General features: G+C 37.9%; 3 protein-coding genes across 3 annotated transcripts; 1 reads left to right on the top strand and 2 right to left on the bottom strand.

The window, feature by feature from the left end:
- Positions 1-6,144: 6,144 nt before the first annotated feature.
- Positions 6,145-7,296, top strand: LOC142628490 (uncharacterized). Its single transcript, XM_075802577.1, has one exon. It carries the CDS (start codon positions 6,145-6,147, stop codon positions 7,294-7,296), a length of 1,152 nt encoding a protein of 383 aa, XP_075658692.1.
- A 1,421-nt stretch (positions 7,297-8,717) lies between these two features.
- LOC142628489 (uncharacterized) lies at positions 8,718-9,053 on the bottom strand. The gene has a single exon (XM_075802576.1). It carries the CDS (start codon positions 9,051-9,053, stop codon positions 8,718-8,720), a length of 336 nt encoding a protein of 111 aa, XP_075658691.1.
- A 90-nt stretch (positions 9,054-9,143) lies between these two features.
- On the bottom strand, positions 9,144-11,439 carry LOC142628488 (uncharacterized). The gene is made up of 3 exons (XM_075802575.1): positions 10,995-11,439; positions 10,457-10,754; positions 9,144-9,534 (listed from the first exon to the last, which is right to left on the bottom strand). The coding sequence occupies exons 1-3, from the start codon at positions 11,437-11,439 to the stop codon at positions 9,144-9,146; spliced, it is 1,134 nt and encodes a 377-aa protein (XP_075658690.1).
- Between the last annotated feature and the right edge of the window lie 8,595 nt (positions 11,440-20,034).

Here is a 20,034-nt window from a genome sequence, read left to right as displayed (position 1 = left end):
TTTTAATGGCCACGCCAATTAATGAGATGACAGTAGGGATTAAAATGAAACGCGCTTTTCATTTTAGGGACTAAAAGCGGTAAAATAGAAAAATAGGGACCAAAATAGAAATTGACCCAAAATGTGGAAACCAAAAGTGTATTTATGCCAAAGAAAAAATGTTCAAGTTACCAACTATATATAGCTAGCAAAGTATAAGTGCTAGCTATATAAATGCTTGTAGGATGTAGGGAGCAAGGGCCGGGGTTCAAGTCTCCAAAAGGGAGCTTCACACATATATACTTAAATTAGACTAGATTAAAAATTATATCCTGCATTAAAAAAAAAAAAAACTATATATAGCTGGCTACAAGTGTACTTTTCAAGTTTAGAATAATCCATTTTTTATTGGAAATAATTGAATATATTCTAAGGAAAGATAGAAAGTATAGTTCCATAAATTCTCTTGAATTCTTAATTGCCATTTATTATTTTCTTCAAATCTATAAAGAATCACAAAAAATACTAAGAAATATTGCCAGTGAAGGGAAATGTTATAGAAAGTAAGAATATAATAAAGAAAAGGTAACGGATGATAAAAGGAAGCATATGAATCTATAGTTTGCTTAACAAATTAGAATTCCCCAATAAAAAAAAAAAAATCCTTTATTTTACTTCTTTTTTTCCTCGTTGAATTTTCACATAATGGTGTAACTGGTGTTAATATATACTTCATGCTAAAAAGAAGGCTCCGAAAAGTTCCTAAAATTTTAAAATTGATGGGATATTTAAATATATTAATTTAAATTTATATTGATTAGATAAGTATATCTAAAAAATTTAGAGGTTTTTTTTTTTGGCAATATTATAATATTGTTGTGGTTATAATAACAATGGAAATGATGGTGACAATGACTTGATGACAGATGGTATGTATCATAATGTTAGTGGTTGCTATGTGGCCGACAAATAATGCCTATGAGCAGTGGTGGAGGTAGTGGCGACAAAATTGACTAGTGGTGGTGAAGGTGGCAACAACATTGACATGATAGTGGTGGTTGAGGGGGACAATACTTTAAACAATAAACAAGGGTTGAACTAGACTTTCAGGATTTGGGTCCTTAAGTAATAACTATTATTTAAACAAACTTAAGAGGGTCATAAGAGAAATAAGAAAATTTGGGGCACCAATATTCATGTTGCAAAATTAAACTGATATATAAGCTAAAATTTGACATTTTAAAAATATGAGTGCCCAAAAGCATTTATTTAGTTTTGCCCATAAGATCATTAATTATGGATTGGTTGGTGGGATGATTATGGTAATGTTGGTAGAATTTTTTAAATGATGCATTCTTATGTAGAAGTACTACATTTATAATATTTTTATAATTATAGGTAGTAAATTGTTATTAATTTTAATTTAAATATGTTATTGAAATTACATTTTTGCCCACCAAGAATAACCCATAGCAACTTGTCATGTATGATTTTTACTAAAAATGTTATAAAATTGTTGTGAATATAACATTTCTCAATTTCAATACATAGAAATCTTGAGTCTAAAATTTGTACAAAACAAATGAATTAATTTTTTGTTAACATAAACAAAGGAAGTCAATAATGGAATTTTCAAATTACAATTTTGTGTAAATTCCACGTTAAGAATTCCTAATCCAAAATAAGATGAAGATAGAATCTTAGGCGTGTATCATATTTCAATGGCATTGCTTACTCTCATTTCTAAAGAGAACTAGAATTTGAATCTCATCTACTCCATTATTTTAAATATCAAATTATTTAAAAAAAAACCCAAATAGATATATGTACATAAATGAATAAATAGAATAATTATGTGGACATTTAAAAAAGAAATGTTAGTATGAAATTTGTACATGGATTAAAAACTGATTGGAGAAAAGAGAAACATAATATAAATCTAAATTGGAAAGCATAAATACCTAGCTTATTAATTGCTTCTCTTTTCCTTTTGTGTTCAAGAAATTTTTTTTTTGGCACAATGGCATGATTATTGTGGGGAGTAAAAAGATCTTAATAGGGATAAGGGCCGTTGGGCCTTGCTAAGGAAGGCCGACCTGCTCTTGGGTTTAGGGCTTGTTGGTACTTTAGGTCGGCCCATACGCCGAGGATCCGAGGATCCAGCCGATGATGTTTTTCCCTCGGACTGATACCAGAGAACCCGGGACTTCATGGTACAGGTTAGGGAATGACACGGTCAAGACCAGTGGTTAAAGGGGGTGAACCCTTGAATGTCCTAGAAGCACCGATGTTGGGAAAGTGTCAAAGGTAAAGGCTGCTACCTCCACATTAAAGACCCTGCACCTACCACCCTGGCCACATTAATGGGGAGGTGACACTTGAACAGTGGAAGGGAAACTTCTAGTTACTGTTCAAAGGCACTAAAAAAAGAAATATCTAGGCTAAGGGAGGAGTTGGGGCAACACGTGTATAAAGTATTAAAAAGAAGAGTATTTAAGGAAGGACCTAGAACAGAAATGGGGGAGGAACTTTTTGTAACCTAAAAGAAAAAAGGGGAAAAGAAAGAGAGAAAGATAATATAAGAACAGCTCTCGGTTTACGTCCGAGGAGATCTATTCACATTACTTCTTGCTGTTTCCAAATACTTGCAATCTTTAGTTTGTCATTTAATCTTCACTCACTTCTAACCTGGGTTTCAAGCCCATACTCTACAAATTTTTATTGTTTAAGGCTCATTGGGCCTGAGCCCATAACTGTTCTTGGGTCCAGGTGCAATTGTGCACTTACAATTATAATTTGATAAAATAATGAGGACCATGTTTTATCCTCAAAAAGTAACACCCTTGAGTCCTATATATACTAGAAGTTATGATCTTCAAAAGAACATAGTTTTAACAAAATTGAAACTAGGGCTAACTTAAAAGTTTCCCTTGGTATGTTTTGAAGGCAAAACTGAATTCTTATCAAGGTAAGTAGTAATGGTTGCTTTCAAAACTTTGTTAATATGTGTATGTTTTTCTAATGCTATCCATAAATAATAGGCTGATTTGCTTGCTTAAATTTTCCATATGGATGTTGAATGCAATAAATTTTGGGTCTATTTGATTGTTAATTTGCACTTGAATTTACAATACCTTTTACCCATTTTTCTCTCTCTTATGTGTGTGCATATTTGTTTCTAAAAAAGAAGGTGATTGTTCCACATTATTTAATAGAGCATTTTGTGTTTAATATAACTTATTCTACACTCCCTTAAAAGTTATCATGTCATTTGTTGGAGACTAAAGTTGATTACTTTAAGTTTTTATAGGACTAAAAGTGATAATATTAAATTATAGGGATTAAAATCACTAAAGTGTTGATATCAACATTCAACAATGCATTTTTTCCTATATTATTTGAAAAAATGTATACTTTTAGAAGGTTTTAGAATTTTTAACAAAATTTGAAAATATCAAGATTTTCCATTTTTGTTAAAAATTAGTAAATAGGAATAACAATGCTCTAACCGGATTAGATACAAGAAAGCTAACTTCCTATTTGGAATAGTCATTTTTCAGAAATAATTAAATCCATTTGGAGTAAAGATAAAATTATAGTTCCTTAATGTCTATTGGTTTCTTAATGTCATTTATCATGAAAAAATCACAAGGATTGGGAAAATCTTGTCAGTGAACGAAAATGTAATGATAATAAGGATATAGAAAAGCAAATGGTGAAGGGGGAGAGTAGCATCTGAATCCAAATTGCTTAGCAAGGCCTATTGCCTGTTTTTAATATCTTTTTCCTCCTTTTTATCGTCAAAATGAATAGAAACATTAAGACAATAAGAATATAGAAGAGGAAAACGTAACATATTAAGGGAGAAGCATAGGACCCTAGGTTGCATAGCAAGTCCTATTGCTTTTCTTTCACATTTTCTCCAGTCTTCTATATTTTCACTTGATGGTGTTATCTTGTACTTATGATATTGCCTTTTCTTTCACTTTTTCTCCGCTCATTTAACCGTCTTAAAATGAAACTATAAGGTTTTACTTGAGGCTAACAATAGGATATTCTTTACTCTTCTTCTGGCCCACCCGATTCTTCCTTTGTTTTTAGAGATAATAAATAGGTTCAAAGCAACGTATTAATAAGAAGATCGAAAATTTGAAGAGAGATGAATAAAAGTCTCTTCTCTCTTCAATGAATGAAAAAAATAAAATGTTAGTAAGAAAATATTAGGGGAAAAGGGAAATGTTATATTGGAGTTCAAATAGGAGTACAATTCAAAATAAAGTAAAGAGTTGGTAATAAAAGAGAAGATGAAACATAAATCTAAGTCGATGAGGATAAGTTTCCATTTTCACTTGTTTCCTTCCTCTTTCTTTGTTTCTTTCTTCTTCTTCTTTTTTTTTTTTTTTTTTTTTTTTTTTTTTTTTTTTTTTTGAGAATCTTTCTTTGTTTCGTTTCTTTTGTGTTTGAGAAGTTTTTTTTTGTGGTTGTTGTTGTTGTGAAGCCCAACTTAAATTCTTATTCTTGTAAGTATTGAAGTTTGAGTTTGAAAGTTTGTTTGTACGTGTGTGGATGTGGTTTGCTATTACTATTTTTGTTTTTTTTGGAAAGAGGTTTGCTATTATTATTTAGAAACAATGGAAGCTTTGCTTGCTTAAATATTAAATCCCAATAATTTTTGGGTTCATTTTAGTTGTTAATTTCATTGGAATTAACAATATATTTTTGACCACTGCACAGTTGGCAAGTTGATAGCTTCCTAAGTCATGAGCTTCTGAGGAGCGGAGGTAGTTGATTCGAGTTACTAGGGTTCGCAACATATATATATATATATATATATATAATTTAAGTTTATCTAACCATTTAAAAAAAAATATATATTTTTGTAAAATGTATTAATGGAAAATTAATTAGGTTCTAGTTACATTTAATATAAATTTTATAAAAGTTACATTACTCATTTATACTTTTAATAAAGTCCTATAAAAGTTACATAACTCATGTAATTTTTAATATAATCCAATTGTTTGATTAATTATCTTCCATTGGTTAATTATGCACACGAAGTGTCACGTCAGGTGATTATCATGTATTATAATTTATAAATCTATTTGCTTATTTTTTTTAGTATATTTCAGAATATTAAAAACTATCATTTAAAAATAATTATTATGCAATATAATATTTGTAAAAATTACCTTAAAAGTGTTATTCGAATATAATCCCTATTCAATATATATCATCTCTCATGTGAATAGCCTTAATTGAAATTACACAAAGTTTTAAAGAATTAATTAAATATTCTAACATTGAGTTTCCATTTTGACTTTGCAAAATTGAAAATAAAAATAAAAACTATAATATCTTTTATGATAACTAAATTAAATAAAAATTATGATTTAAAAGAAAATGCGAACTACATTTTAGAGATGGAAAAAATTATTTTAGATTCTAAATATTTCACATACGGTGGCAAAATATGCTCCCAGACTAAAAGACTTGATCACACCCAGATCATCAACTCCATTTCAAATTTCTCTCTGTTTCTTTTTTGCTCACAATGCATGGCTGACCCTTAGTTTCCCATACCAATCAGCTAGCACCGGAGATTATTGGAGTCATTAAACAGGGTTGCGACGCCATCTCAAATATAGACTGATCCTGTATATATATAAGTATATAATTATATATCCTCTAATATTTCCCTCTGTCTAAATTTGGATTCAGGGTACCACCCAATCTTGTTCTATAAAGTGTTTTTTTTTTTTTTTTCCCCCCTAAACAAATTAGATATTGTTTGTTCATGAAATATAGATGGAGGTTCAACATTTTTGCCACGAGCATCCATTGGTCTACTATGAAGAGAAGACAGAAAGATCTTTTTGTTATTTGTGCCTGGAAGAAATATTGGATTCTAGCTACCGTTGTATAGAATGCAAATGCTTTTACCTTCATAAATCATGTTTCGAGCTATCCCGTGAGTTGCACCATCCCTTGCACCGAAAACATCCTCTTGTTCTTAATAAATTTTGGCCATATCCTTATGGTCTCATATGCCATCACTGCAAAGAACATATTGACTTGTCCAATTCCTCTTTTTACTACCTTTGTTTAAGCTGCGACTTTTACCTGCATCTCAAATGTGCTTCATTACCTCCTTTACTACACACCATGGAAGTCGAGATTCATGATCATTCATTGACCCTCTTACGGAAGTTAATCACGTTCACTTGTGATGCTTGTGGCAAAGAAGGCAAGGACACGCCGTACTTATGTCTCACATGCGCATTTTGTGTTCATCCAACATGTGCTTCTTTACATCGTACTGTCAAACATGTACGTCACCAACACACTCTTAACCTCACGTATTCTCTTCCTCAGATCCAGCCTGACTACCAGATTTGTCTACTTTGTGTTGAAAAGGTGGACACAAACTATGGGTTTTACTATTGCCCGAGTTGCACTTTTGTTGCCCACCTCAGTTGCGCAGCAGATGGTGATATCGAGGATAATATAAATGTGCTGAAAGATGAAGATAAGGAGTCCATTGAGCCAATAACTGCACTGAGATATGGCAATCCTGAATCTGTTGACTCAGTATCTTACGTTGTCAAGAAGAAAATTATGGGAGAAGAAGGAATTGAAATAACTACAGAAATTAAACATTTTAGTCATCAACATGAACTAACACTCACCCATGAGCTAAAAAATAGCGACAAGTGTGACGGGTGCGAAAGGCCCATCTTGACTCCATTTTATAATTGTACGCAATGCCGCTTCGTTCTCCACAAATTCTGTGCTGAATTACCAAGAAATAAATGGCACCCACTTCATCAACACCTACTCACACTTTCTAAGAATGCTTACGGTATTGGTAAATGGTTCTCTTGTAATGCTTGTGATCTTCGTAGCTACAATGGCTTCTCATATAGTTGTCACAAATGCAACTTTGACCTTGATGTCAACTGTAGTTTGACCTCAGACAGGCTGACCCATGATAGTCACGAGCACCGCCGCCTCATCCTCTCCAATGCAACAATACGCGGGAAATGTAGTGTTTGTGATTCCGAAGGATATGTATTCCGCTGTTCTGATTGTGCATTTGCTCTGGACTTTAAATGTGCTACCCTACCAAATAGCGCAATATATGAACAACATGAGCATCCTTTTACTCTCCAATACACTCTTGAAGATGACTCTGAAGAATATTATTGTGATATTTGTGAAGAAAAACGACATCCAAAACACTGGTTTTATTACTGCATAGATTGTAGTTATCCTACTCATCCTGATTGCATTCTTGGGAAAAAAAATTTTCTGTAATGAAATACACATCACTTTCATTGAGGAAAATAGAAGTTGTGGTGGTCCTTGCAAAGAGTCCAACGATGCGTCCATGCCATTAAAATTTCAATTTCCACAACTGGCATTCGTGAAAGAGACAACTATGTTTTTGTTTTGTTTGTTTTTTTTTTTTTTCCTTCCCGATTGTCACATTTATTAAAGTTGGATTTAAGAGCATCTCCAAAATGCTACTGTTCACCTATTGTTCACACTCCAACAGGTTCTCTAAAAATAAAGCTTTTCCCAAATTTTTTTGAAGTTGCTACAGTGCTTCTCTAGATACAGAGAAGTACTGTAGCAACTCCAAATGAATTTTTATGCTTAAAAAATTCATACATCTCAATAAAAAAAAAATCTTTCTCTCTCCTCTCACAGCTACAAACTCAACGGCTACAAAAACAACAATTTTTCTCTAAAAAATCTCTAAGCTCAAGCATAATCAGATTATCATAATACAAACTCAAAAACACAATTTTAAAATTAATCAAATCATAACAATAAAAGCAAAAAAAATAAAGAAAAAAAGAAAAAGAAAGACAGAAGACAGAAGCCATCTGACCCATCTAGACTGCGTTGGGTACGAAGATGAGCGACGGCTCCATGCTGGGCCAACTGCTTTGGGACGAAGATGACCCATCTGGACTGTGTTGGGGACGAATGTTTTGGAATCAAGTAAAAAAAAACAGTGAGAGTTGGAGAAAAAAAAGAGAGAAGAGTTGCTGGAAGCCTAGAATGTTCTTGATGAATGAGGGAGAAAAAGAAAATAAAAGAGGGGGGCCAGATAGAGATAGGATTATAGGAAAACGTGTGTGGAGGAGAAAAACAAGGAAAAAAAAAACGTCTGGAAGAAATGAATTGAGGAAAAGGAGAAATAATATATAAAATTAAAAAATCCTAATTGAGAAATGTTGCCATAATATTTTCACAATAAATTTTAAGTAACAGATTGTAATTAGTTAATATTGGTAAGTAAAAAACTAATTTCAGTGGTGGGTTCAAATTAGAACTAGTAACAACTTTTCACATAAATTTTGTTGTGAAAGAATTGCGAAATTTTTTGTGAATATAACACTTTTCATTGAAAACTATAATTGTTGGGAATGAATATAGGAAAAATAAATGATGATAAAAAAAGAATAAAGAATGAATGAAGAAATAATATTTAAATGAGATAGAGAATGGAATAAAGAATCTGTTGAAAAATGTATTTAAAAAAGTGGGTAGGTAAAAGCTAAATATCACTGTTCATTCTCTAAACAGTATAAAAATTTAGAGAATCCGCTAGAAATGCCCTGATAGCTACAAGTAGCTTAACCAATTCTTCATTGTACACAAGCAATATGGCATAATTACCATCCTATTCCATGAGACCAGCTTCGATTTGTTGAAATTAATGTTTCTCATAATTTTGTTAAAGAAGAATCTTTCAAGCGGTGAGCAACATTATTACCCATACGCTTAATATGAAGAAAATAAATACTACTAAAAGAGCATGAGAGAGCATGGATATCTTTCAAAATGTGGCCAAGGTCAGAGGAAAGGAGAGATTTCTCCTTGATGGCTTTGATGGTCAGTTCAGAATCACCTTCAATCAGCATTCTCTCAAATCCTAGCTCTTTGGCGAACACGAGAGCCCTCCGCGCTGCTATCACTTCCACTATCTCTACAGAGGTAGGCAGGGGAATCTTTTGTGAAAGAGCAGCCAAAACCAGTCCAGCTTGATCTCGAATGATCATGCCGAGACCTGCTGAAGGCTGAGTGGAGAAGATTGCACCGTCGAAATTTAGTTTCACAATACCTGGAGGAGGAGGCTTCCATCGGACCACTCAGGCTGTTCTTGGGATTTTTGCGTGGACAGGCCGAAGATGGTTGAACTCATGAACCAAGGAACGGGCTTGCTCTGGGATTTTTCCAAGGTTTGAGCAAGCCTCCCCAAAAGCTGCTCTGTTTCTACTCATCCAAATCAGGGAGACGATGTTAGCAAACACCTCAATGCTGCTGGGGTCTTGGAAGGCTGAATGCAAAATCTCAGCAAAGGCCGAGAGAGAAGAGGTAGCCTCTATGAGCTTAGCAAAATGAGGGAACCACACGACATCAAGCTTTGGGCAAGACCATAATGCATAGGAAGCAGATTCGGGAGCCAGGTTGCAGTTTGGGCAGGTATCGACTTGTAATAGCTTCCTACGAACTAGATTCACCCGCGTGGGCAGTGAATCACTGTAGGCACGCCAGAGCAATGTGCGAATGCGATTTGGAACATGGAGATTTCATATTTTTTTCCATACTTCTTTTCTCACAACTGTAACTGGACCATCAGGCATTTCAATATCGTCAAGCTCTCTTAACAGCTTGTACCCGGATTTGACAGAGTATACCCCACTCCGGTTCTTTGGCCAGTACAACCAGTCAGGGGTATTATCTAAACTCAAAGGGATAGCTTTGCCTCAGCTGGAAGGAAAATACCATCAACAAGGGCTGAATTCCAGCAGTGCAGGTCATGATTAATTAAGTCTGCCACCTTCATTCCCGGGGCAAGGCCAAGGGAGGGAGATGAAACTCTACCCGAGCCCCCACCAGGCAGCCAGTGGTCTTTGAAAATGTCAATGGAGTGCCCATCTCCTACGCACCACTTCATACCCCTGCGGATGGTATCTCTCCCTTTAGGAATGCTTTTCCAAGCATAGGATCCCATATTATTTTTTGCTTCAAAAATAGAGCCTTGAGGAAAAAATTTTGTTTTGAAGAAGCGACAAAATAAGGAATCTTGGTTCGAGGCAAGCCTCCACACTTGCTTCGCCAATAAAGCATCGTTAAACTTTTGAAGCTCCCTAAAACCCATACCACCTTCTTGCTTAGACCGGCACAGTGTGTGCCACTTCACTCAATGCACTTTTCTTCGGCTGCCTCTTTGACCCCACCAGAATTTACGGATCATTACCCCACCAGAGAGATAGGTAATTTAAAGCAACTCAAGGCAAAAGACGGGAGTGCTTGGATTACTACTTTAATGAGAACTTCTCTGCCTGCTTGGGAGATGAGCTTTTCCTTCCAGCCCTTCAACTTGGACCACACCCTCTCTTTGATGAAAGAAAAACTCGCCTTTTTTCCCCTCCCTACAAAAGAAGGGAGACCTAGGTACTTCTCATACTGCTTTATCTCAGGAACACCAAGCATATTAATAATGGATTCCTGCATTTCAGGCGGGGTAGCTTTGCTGAAAAGTAGGGTTGTTTTGTCCCTATTAAGCTTTTGGCTTGAGGCTGCCTCATATTCTGAGAGGATGATATGGATGTGATCGCATTCCTGAAGGGAAGCCCTGCAGAAGAGAAGACTATCGTCTGCAAAAACCAGGTGAGTTAGTCTAGGTCCATTCTTGCATAATGATATGCCTCTAATATGACCATCACGGGCTGCTTTCTCAATCAAAGTATGTAAACCTTCGGAACAAAGAAGGAATAAGTAGGGTGAGATTAGGTCCCCTTGACGGATTCCCCTTGATGGAACAATTTTTCCAGTTGGCTCACCATTGATTAAGAGGGAGTAGGAAACCGTTGTTATGTACATCAACAAATCCACCCATTTTTCATGGAAACCCATTCAAAGCATTAGCAACTTTAAAAAGGACCATTCCACCTTATAGTATGCTTTGCTCATGTCTAATTTAATTGCCATAAAACCTGCAGTTTCTAATTGGTGTTTCATATAATGGAGGGTTTCATAGGCCATCAAGATGTTGTCAGTTATGATCCTCCCTGCCTGGAAAGCACTTTGGTTCTTAGAAATTATATCAGGGAGTAAACCATGGAGCCTATTAGCTAACACTTGGGACACCAATTTGTAAATAACATTACATAGGCTAATGAATCGGTACTCAGAATTTTTTTCCGGGCTTTTAACTTTTGGAATGAGGGTTATAAAAGTATGATTGATATCAGCAGGCATAGAGTAGTTATTAAGACAGTTTAACACAGCAGATGTAACATCGTCACCAACCACTAACCAATAAGTTTGGAAGAAAGTAGGGGGCATACCGTCCGGACCAGGGGCCGAGAGAGGTTCCATAGTTCTGAGAGCAGCTTCCACCTCATCCTTTGTGAAACTATGGATTAAATTTCTGTTCATGTCCGTCGATACTACCGGCTAAATCTCCTAAAAAATTGGGTGGTTCTCTTCAGGGTTGCATGATGTGAAGAGGTCATGATAGAAGGATGTTGCAATCGCTTGAAGTTGCTGCTCAGATGTGCACTAATTGTTCTGGTTATTCCGCAGCCCGGATATCCAATTTCTCTTGTATCTTTGAGAGGCTCGGCTGTGAAAGTAGCGGGTGTTGCTATCACCCGATTGCAAGTTTAGGGCTCGAGCCCTTTGGATCCACATCAAGCTCTCCTTGTCGAGTAGCTCTTTAATTTCCAGCTTCAAAATACGGACCTAATCATATGAGGAACCCCTAGCTGCTGCCTCCTCGGCTAAGACCAGCTTGTTTGAAGCCTCGGTTAGCTGCTTTTTAATATTCCCAAAAGAGGTCCGACTCCATTCCACTAACTTCTCCCCACAGTGCTTGATTTTTGAGGATGCCAAAGACATGCTGCTCTCATAAGATGGTAAACCCCAAGCTTCAACAATCGTGGACCGACATCTATCCTCTTTCATCCACATGCACTCAAAGCGAAATGGTTTATTTTTGCATTGAACAATACCTTCGGGTTTGATGACAATTGGGTTGTGATCGGAGGCATTGGCATGTAGGTGCTGAACCCGGGATGCTGGAAAAAGTTCGAGCCATAAAGAAGTCGCAAAAGCACGGTCCAATCTTTCTAATATTAGTGTCTCACCCCTTCTACCTCTCCAAGTGAATTTCCTACCCGTGAACCCAAGATCAACAAAACCAATCTCATCCACAACACCCCTGAAAGCTTCCATTTCGGCCTCTCTCCTTGGTGGGCGACCAACTTTCTCATGGTTTCTAAGGATCTCATTAAAGTCCCTTGCACAAACCCAAGGGAGGTTATACTTTCGATTGAGTTCACGTAAAAGTTGCCATGTTTCCACCTTCCTCCTTGTTTCCGAGAATTCATAAATGCCAGTGAATCTCCAAGAATCAGCCTGACCATCATTAACTATTACATCAATACAATTAAGAGATGAACCAACCACTTTGATCCTTACTGAGTTTTTCTAGAGAAGAGCCAAACCACCTGCTCTAGTGATTCTGTCCACCACTCAATTCTCGTCAAAATTTAGTTCGTCACATATTTTTTCTAGCCAAGCTTCATCTGCCCAAGTTTCGGCTAGGAACAGGACAGAAGGGTCTTGTGCTCACACCAATTTTGCAAGCTTTCGAATCGTACGGTGGTTCCCAAGCCCCCGTACATTCTAACATAGGCAACTCATTGATCTCGGCGGGGCTGGGAACCAGCCTCCACCGCTGAGTTGGAGTTTTCTTTCTGAGCAGAGCCATAAGTGATTCTGCGTTTTGGGGGCTTCGAGTTGCTGTGAGGGAGGTAAGCATTTCTTTTGCCCAGAGCAGCGTTAAGAACCTCAACTTCCTTATTTAAGCCCACTTGTCTTTTAATCTGGGTCCATTTAGGCGAGGCTTTAGATGTTTGACCATCCGGGAGTGGGCTTAAGTTGGTTATGTTGGCCAGTGGGCCCTTAGGGATGGGAATAATTGTAGCTATTGTTGGGCCGGGATTGGGAGGGCCCGTGGGTTTTAAAATTTCAGGATTTACAAAGGGGGGCAGAGTCATACATTGCTATTTCCTTGTCCAAAGACTCCAACGTCACCTCAAAGCTTTTCCTTGATTCAGTTTCCTTTTCCAATATAACTGTAGTAGCGTACACGCTTCCTTCTTCTGTCTTATCAACCTGAGACAAATTTGAGAGTGTCGTATTTGTCGGCTGGAAATCCGGTTCCATCATGGCAGTTGGATTTGAAAAACTATCTAGCTTTTTGAGCCAAATAATCTCAGGCGACGGTTTGTCAGAGCGGAGCGCCACCACTGGCTGTTTGCTACCCTGGACCGGATTTAATGGTGGATTTGCTTTCTTTCCCGTTTCATAGAAGCCAGGTACTGTAACCCCCTTACTCTTTGATGGCACAAACGGAGGAGCTCTGATCCATGGACCATACTGCTGATTTTCACTAGCTAGGCTTCCCTTGCTTTCGACCCATAATTCACAGCTCCGATCATCGTGAGTTAGGCAGCCACACCAGTAACAGAGGTTTGGAAGCCGTTCGTATTTGAAAGGGATCCACAAGTCCTTCCCATCATCCAGAGTAATCACTCTTCCCCTACACAGAGGTTTAGAGATATCTAGAGAAACCCGAACGTGAACAAACCTATCACCCACCCCCTCTTGAAGGGTCATCCTCACCACGGGTTACTATTCCTATGGCTTCACAAAGCTGTTCTGCAACCCTTCGGTTCCTGAATCTAAGGGGGAGGTCATGCACTTGAACCCAAAAGGATATTTGAACAAAACTTATGTCTCTCACATCCTTTGTGCCATCGTATACTTGCACTACTAGTAAATTTTTGTCAAAACTCCATGGTTCTCCTGCTAGGACCCTCATCATTTCGGTTTTGTCCTCGAAAGTAAAGAGGACAATGTTATCACCCTCCTTTTTGACTTTGAAGCCCTTTGTTGCTCTCCACAGGGGAGAGAAAGTTCTTGCTATTGCATCTAAGTTAAGAGCTCATCGGGTCCAAAATTTAGCAGCCAGCACCCATTCCGTTTCAGCTTGCATTTCCGTTAATCTAATGCTAGAGCCTTCACTTTCTGACAGGTTAAGTTTGCTCCATGTTTTTGTAAGGTCATCCATCTGAGACTCAAATAAGTAGATCGAATAAAAAAATCGAAGAAAAGAAAGGGAGAGGAATAATAAAAGGGGTGTAGAGATCTAGAGAGGCGGGGGAAAAAGATAAGAGAGGGGCAAAGGGGAAGGTACAGTTTCCCAGTAAACCCAGAAAAACAACCCCACAAGCCTCTAGGTGCACTTGTCACCGAGAGGAACAGATAAAGACCTTCAGAGAAGGGACACCAATTCTACACTCAGAGAGAAGATGGAGTCCACCTGTCTCTAGAGAGAGAAACTTTAAGTCAAGCTTTACCCTTGTTAAAGAAGAATCTATTCAAGTCATTAAGAAAAGTGACAAGCTTTTCTTGGGAAAAAAAAGTATGAGAAACATTAATTTATTGATATGTAAACACTGTTGCAAAGGTAACTCCCGTCTAATAGTAAAAAGAAAGACAATCAGGGCAATCTTCAATCCAAGCATTGGCGGCTTTCCCCTTTTTTTTTTTTTTTTTTTTTTTTTTTTTTTTTTTTTTTTTTTTTTTTTTTAGGAGGGTTAATAGTGTCTTGAGTTAGGATTTTGTTGTAGGGGAGTAAAAAATAAAATAATTAATTTTTTTTTTGTATATACAATTATCGTGTTACATACAATAAACTAACATGGTATTCTAAATAGTAAACAATACAACTATACTGTACAATAATCTAAAATAATTATTAATAGTTTTAAGATTGGTAAGACAACAACAATTGAATGCATAAATAAATATAATTAAATAACTAATCATAATATTTGTCAATTTAATAGTAATTTATTATAATCAATATCAATTAAATAAAAATATATGATAAAGAAGAATAGTAACACACCTAAGAGTAGGTCTAGGAGTAAACGTGAAACTAAGAAAAAAAATAGTAACCAATATAAGATTTTGCTTTTGAAGTATATGGATTTTTAACCACACATGTTGTCATTTTCTTAAAATTAGAGCAAGCACTAAAAAACTTTTGGGACTTGAAAAATTGTAGAACACTTATCAAACTACTTGATTAGACAAAAAGAAAACATAAAAGGGAGAAAGAGCGAATGAGAAAAGAATCATAGATATAAATATAGATCAGTTGGTTGTATCGGTGATGAAATTTTTTGCTAATGAAGAAGAAAAGTGCAGGAAAAAACAGTTTCATTTTACCATCAACAGTAAAGTAAGCCAAAGTTCAGAGATAATGTTTATTTATTTTTAATGAAGGAGCAATTTTAAGAGTAGTGTTATTGACACAACATTTATGCAATAAAATATAGGTGGCAAGTTGTTAAAGGTATGTAAAAATGTAATGTTAGTTATAGGCCGATTACAGCTTGTCACTTAATCTTTATTGTAAAAATATTGTGAAAATAACACTAAGATGATCATATTTCAAGTTTATTTCAATTGAATTTAAACAAAATTTAAGATCAAGGTATTCAAAATTTATTTTAAGGGTCAAAAAATAAAAATATTGATGATGCGTGAATCGTCGGTCCTGTATGTTCGTCCAGATAGTGTCGAATTCTCGTCACTATCTCTGCAAACGTAGAACAAAGGGTCTCTTAGGGTGGTCACCGGTGTGGTGCCTGCCACAACGCCTCCGATGCCAAAGTTAGTATATAGAAGCCTTTTCAGAGAAATAAGAAAGTTCTAAATATCAAAGATATATGTCTAAGAGTACTTTTTGGGGTCAATATTCTGTACCTCTCTTGCCCCTGATCGGCGTGTATATATAAGTTCATAGTATCTAGCCGTTGATGCCTTAATTATGGCTTTAGTGCTCTTTACGTAATGCCCCAGGGCTCATTAACGCGGGCTTTGATGTTCCTCCAACGGTTCGACAACTTATTGGTAACTGTCCAAAGCATTAACTCCCCTTCTTAATCATTTGTTTGCCTTCGTCCGTGTTGCGCCAAGGTGGACGAGTGTATTTGATAAGGTCGTCCAGGAAAGAAGAGTTCGTCGGTCCCATCAATTGCCCCTCAGGTTCTGTGGTTGTCGTGGCATGTCATGACGACCACCAGAAGATAAAGGTTTTCTGTCTAGACATGTCTCTTGGTTTACCATTCCACATTTAATGCGTAGTGGCGGTGCTATGCGCATCGTGGCCACGTGACGTGTTCTGTTCAGTGGAGTTAATGCCCCACTTATGTGACTCTTGGGTTTCCCGCTGAATTTCAATTTTTTGTGCCTAGCTTTTTAAACTTCCTCTCTTTCTTCTTCCCCCTGCACTTTTTTTAACTCACCCTCAATCATTGCTCTGTGCTTCTTCTTCTCCAATCCACTCTGCGATTTTCTTTGAGCTTTTGCATTCTGTGGTTGCTTTCTTTGAGGTATGTCTCTCTTTTCCTTTTTCTTTTTCTTTTATGGCGTAGGTAGACTGTGCTGGCTTCTAATTCCCCCCCCCCCCTTTTTGCTTCTAGGATTATCCTCCCTCTCCTTTCTTTGTTTTTTGGGTTTTCATGGTTAGTAACTCTGAGGTTTGGATAGCTTGCCCTTCAATTTCATTCCTTTTTGCGCGTTTAGGGGGATCTTTAGGTGTTTTCCTGTACCTTGAAAATTTTGTCTCTAAGGGTAGTAGTTTAAGCATTGTATTGGCTGATTTGTTCCCATTGCTCCGTCAGTTAATTGATTGGTTCGAGGGTTTAGCGAGGGAGCAAGGAGTAATGTATGATGTGAGATCTAGTGAGCTCGAGATAGGGTTGTCGTCTAGCGACAATCTTATGGAGATGGAAGGGGATACCGCTACCTCCGTCCCTCAAGTGGCTTCTAATTCCACCCCCCCCCCCCTTTTTGCTTCTAGGATTATCCTCCCTCTCCTTTCTTTGTTTTTTGGGTTTCCATGGTTAGTAACTCTAAGGTTTGGATAGCTTGCCCTTCAATTTCATTTCTTTTTGCACGTTTAGGGGGATCTTTAGGTGTTTTCCTGTACCTTGAAAATTTTGTCTCTAAGGGTAGTAGTTTAAGCGTTGTATTGGCTGATTTGTTCCCATTGCTCCGTCAGTCAATTGATTGGTTCGAGGGTTTAGCGAGGGAGCAAGGAGTAATGTCTGATGTGAGATCTAGTGAGCTCGAGATAGGGTTGTCGTCTAGCGACAATCTTATGGAGATGGAAGGGGATACCGCTACCTCCGTCTCTCAGGTGGTTAAGGCTTTCTCTGCCCTTGGAAATGAGTGTAGCCTAGATGTTGAGACTCTCTCCAAGTTTAGCAGTAGGTTCCAATTTCCTGAGAGGGTTAGGGTTCGTCTTCCTTGAAAAGAGGAACGAGCCTGTCATTTTTCGCCCAGGGAGGTGTGCTTCTACGAGGCTGCCTTCCTGAGCGGGCTTAGATTCCCCGTCCACCCCTTCAACATGGAGCTCTTAAACCACTTCAAAATCGCTCCTGGGCAACTTTTGCAGAACTCTTGGAGGATTGTGGTCAGCTGTTTGGAGATATGACTGGCCACCACTGAGGGAGATATGATCAAGGTCGACGAGCTCACCTACTTGTATCGTCTGAAAGGATCCAAGGAGTACGGGTACTAAGAGCTAGTGTCTTGGGTTAAGGAAGCTAGGATCGTCAAGGGCCTGCCCTCGTCGTTCTGCTACTGGAAGTCTCGGTTCTTTTTTGTCTTCGGGGATAAGTGGGAGACCCCCTTTGGTGAAGTTTGGGAAGACGTCCCTAGGCTGCTTCGTCAGTGGGGAACCCCCAGTCTAGGTGCATTGTCTCTTCGCTAGTCCTTCATTAATATTATTTATTTCTCTCTTTTTCTTCTAGTGCACATCTCATCATTATTAATTTTCTCGTTTTTTGTCTTATGCGCAGTTAAGAGACGGCCAAAACTTAAGAGCCGGCCAAAACTTAAGAGCAGATACAGGCAGTGTGTTGAAGCGGCTATTGAGTATGCGAGGACGATTGAGGACTTAGATGATCTAGTCAACCCTCGGACTTTAGCCCTTCACTGCCTTAGTCCAGAGCCCTCCGCTTACATCCTGCAAACCATCAAAATTAAGGAGAAAAATAGTAAGAATTTGTTAAGTTCGTCGTTGATATTCCTTTCCTCTCTTCTCTCTCTCTCCCTCTTTTATTTATTTTATTTTTTTTTACAACTTTTTTGTTGCAAGGATGACAACCAAATTTAATCAAGTGATGTACACGAAGATGAGGGGCAAGAAGAACGAGCCCCTCTCTAGCATCGAGAAGGGTGCGGGTAGTGGAGAAGGGCATTTTTGTCACTCCTTCTACCCTTGTCACTGAACCCTCGAGGAAGGCCTCCTCAACTACCTCAGTAGAAGAAATCACTCCTATCCGAAAGAGGCCCCATGTGAAGGACAAGGGGAAGGACAAGGCCGATTCTAGTTCGACCGCTATTTTTGACGATGCTGGCCTTGCGCTAGCGAGGGCACATGGGTCTTTTTTAGCTGAGGAGCTGATGGTCTTCTCGAGCGTGCCTTCTCACGAGATTGTGGGTCGTCACATCCACAAACTCGTCTAGGTATTGTACTTATACAATTTTTACTCTTTTCTTTTTCTTTCCCCTTTTACATCATCTTGAATTTTCGATTTCCTTCTCAGGTACTGGGGGAGAGTCTTCACATTACTTCTGAGTACCTTATTCATGAAGCCAAAGTTACGTCAGCGGTGTCTAGGGTAGGGGCCTTGGAGGCAGAAAATTCCAAGCTGAAGAAGGACCTCATTGTTGCTATGGACGAGGCCAACACCGTCAAGGAGAAGGCCAAAACTTTGGGAGATGACCTCAGAGTGGAGAGGTAGCTCACCCTGGAGAAAGATAAGCAACTCTAGGCTGTGAGGGAGAAGTTGAAGACTATTGCTGCCAAAGCTGTCGAGGCTTTCCAGCAAACTGAGGAGAACAACTTTGTACTCTTTAGCTGGTACTACAAGGGCTTCGAGCTTCTTCATCGATACCTAGTCAAACACCCTTTTGGAGTAGACCTGGAGAATCTGGACATGGAGGTGGTTGACCAATAAATGGTAGCGGACGGGGCCTCCCAATCCCATGCTCCTGCTGAAGATGCTCCTAGTGATGCTTCTTTGCCTCCCTAAGATAGTGATGACACAGCCACTGCTTGATCCTGCCTTTTTTTTGTGGGTGCCCAGTGTGTTTTGGGCTTTTTAATTCTACTTTCTAAACAATATTTTCGTTTCAATTTGAGAACAATGGTTTTGCCCAATGTTTATGGGCCTTATAATATTGAAACAATGCTAGTTGCCCGTTGTTTTTAGGCCTTTAATTACATTAGAAATTCTGTTCTTACTCGCTTTCGTTCCTTCCTTGCATGATACTTAGTGATTGCATATGGTCTCTGTCTGCTTCATCTTTCTGCGTCAGTAACTTACATTGTTGTTACTTAGTTAAAATTCCCATTGTAGGGTTCTTGATTCATCTGTAATTTACATCCGTTGAGGCGGGCTTTTGCTATTTAGCCAATTTTTGTGACTGATAACCATTGAGGGGATTTGGTCATTCTTTGACTTCGTCAGTAACTTACATCCGTCGAGGCAGAATCTTGTTACTTAATCGATTTTTTGTGACTCACCTGTTGAAGGGGTGTTGCCATTTTTAGGTGCGTCAGTATCTTACACCCGTCTAGGCAGAATCTTGCTACTTAGGCAGTTTTCGAGGACTTACATCCATTGAAGGGATCTTGTCACTTCTAGATTCGTCCGTAACTTACATCCATCAAGGTAGAATCTTGTTACTTAGACAATTTTTGGTGACTTACACACATTGAAGGGATCTTGTCACTATTTGATTCGTCTGTAACTCACATCCATCAAGGTATAATCTTGTTACTTAGATCATTTTTGGTGACTTACATCCATTGAAGGGTTCTTGTCACTTCTAAATTTTTCTGTAACTTACATCCGTCAAGGCGGAATCTTGTTACTT

This window comes from Castanea sativa, chromosome 3 (genome assembly GCF_040712315.1).
Source record: "Castanea sativa cultivar Marrone di Chiusa Pesio chromosome 3, ASM4071231v1".
In the NCBI taxonomy this organism is placed as follows: Eukaryota; Viridiplantae; Streptophyta; class Magnoliopsida; order Fagales; family Fagaceae; genus Castanea; species Castanea sativa.
This window is presented reverse-complemented; position numbering and strand designations above follow the sequence as displayed.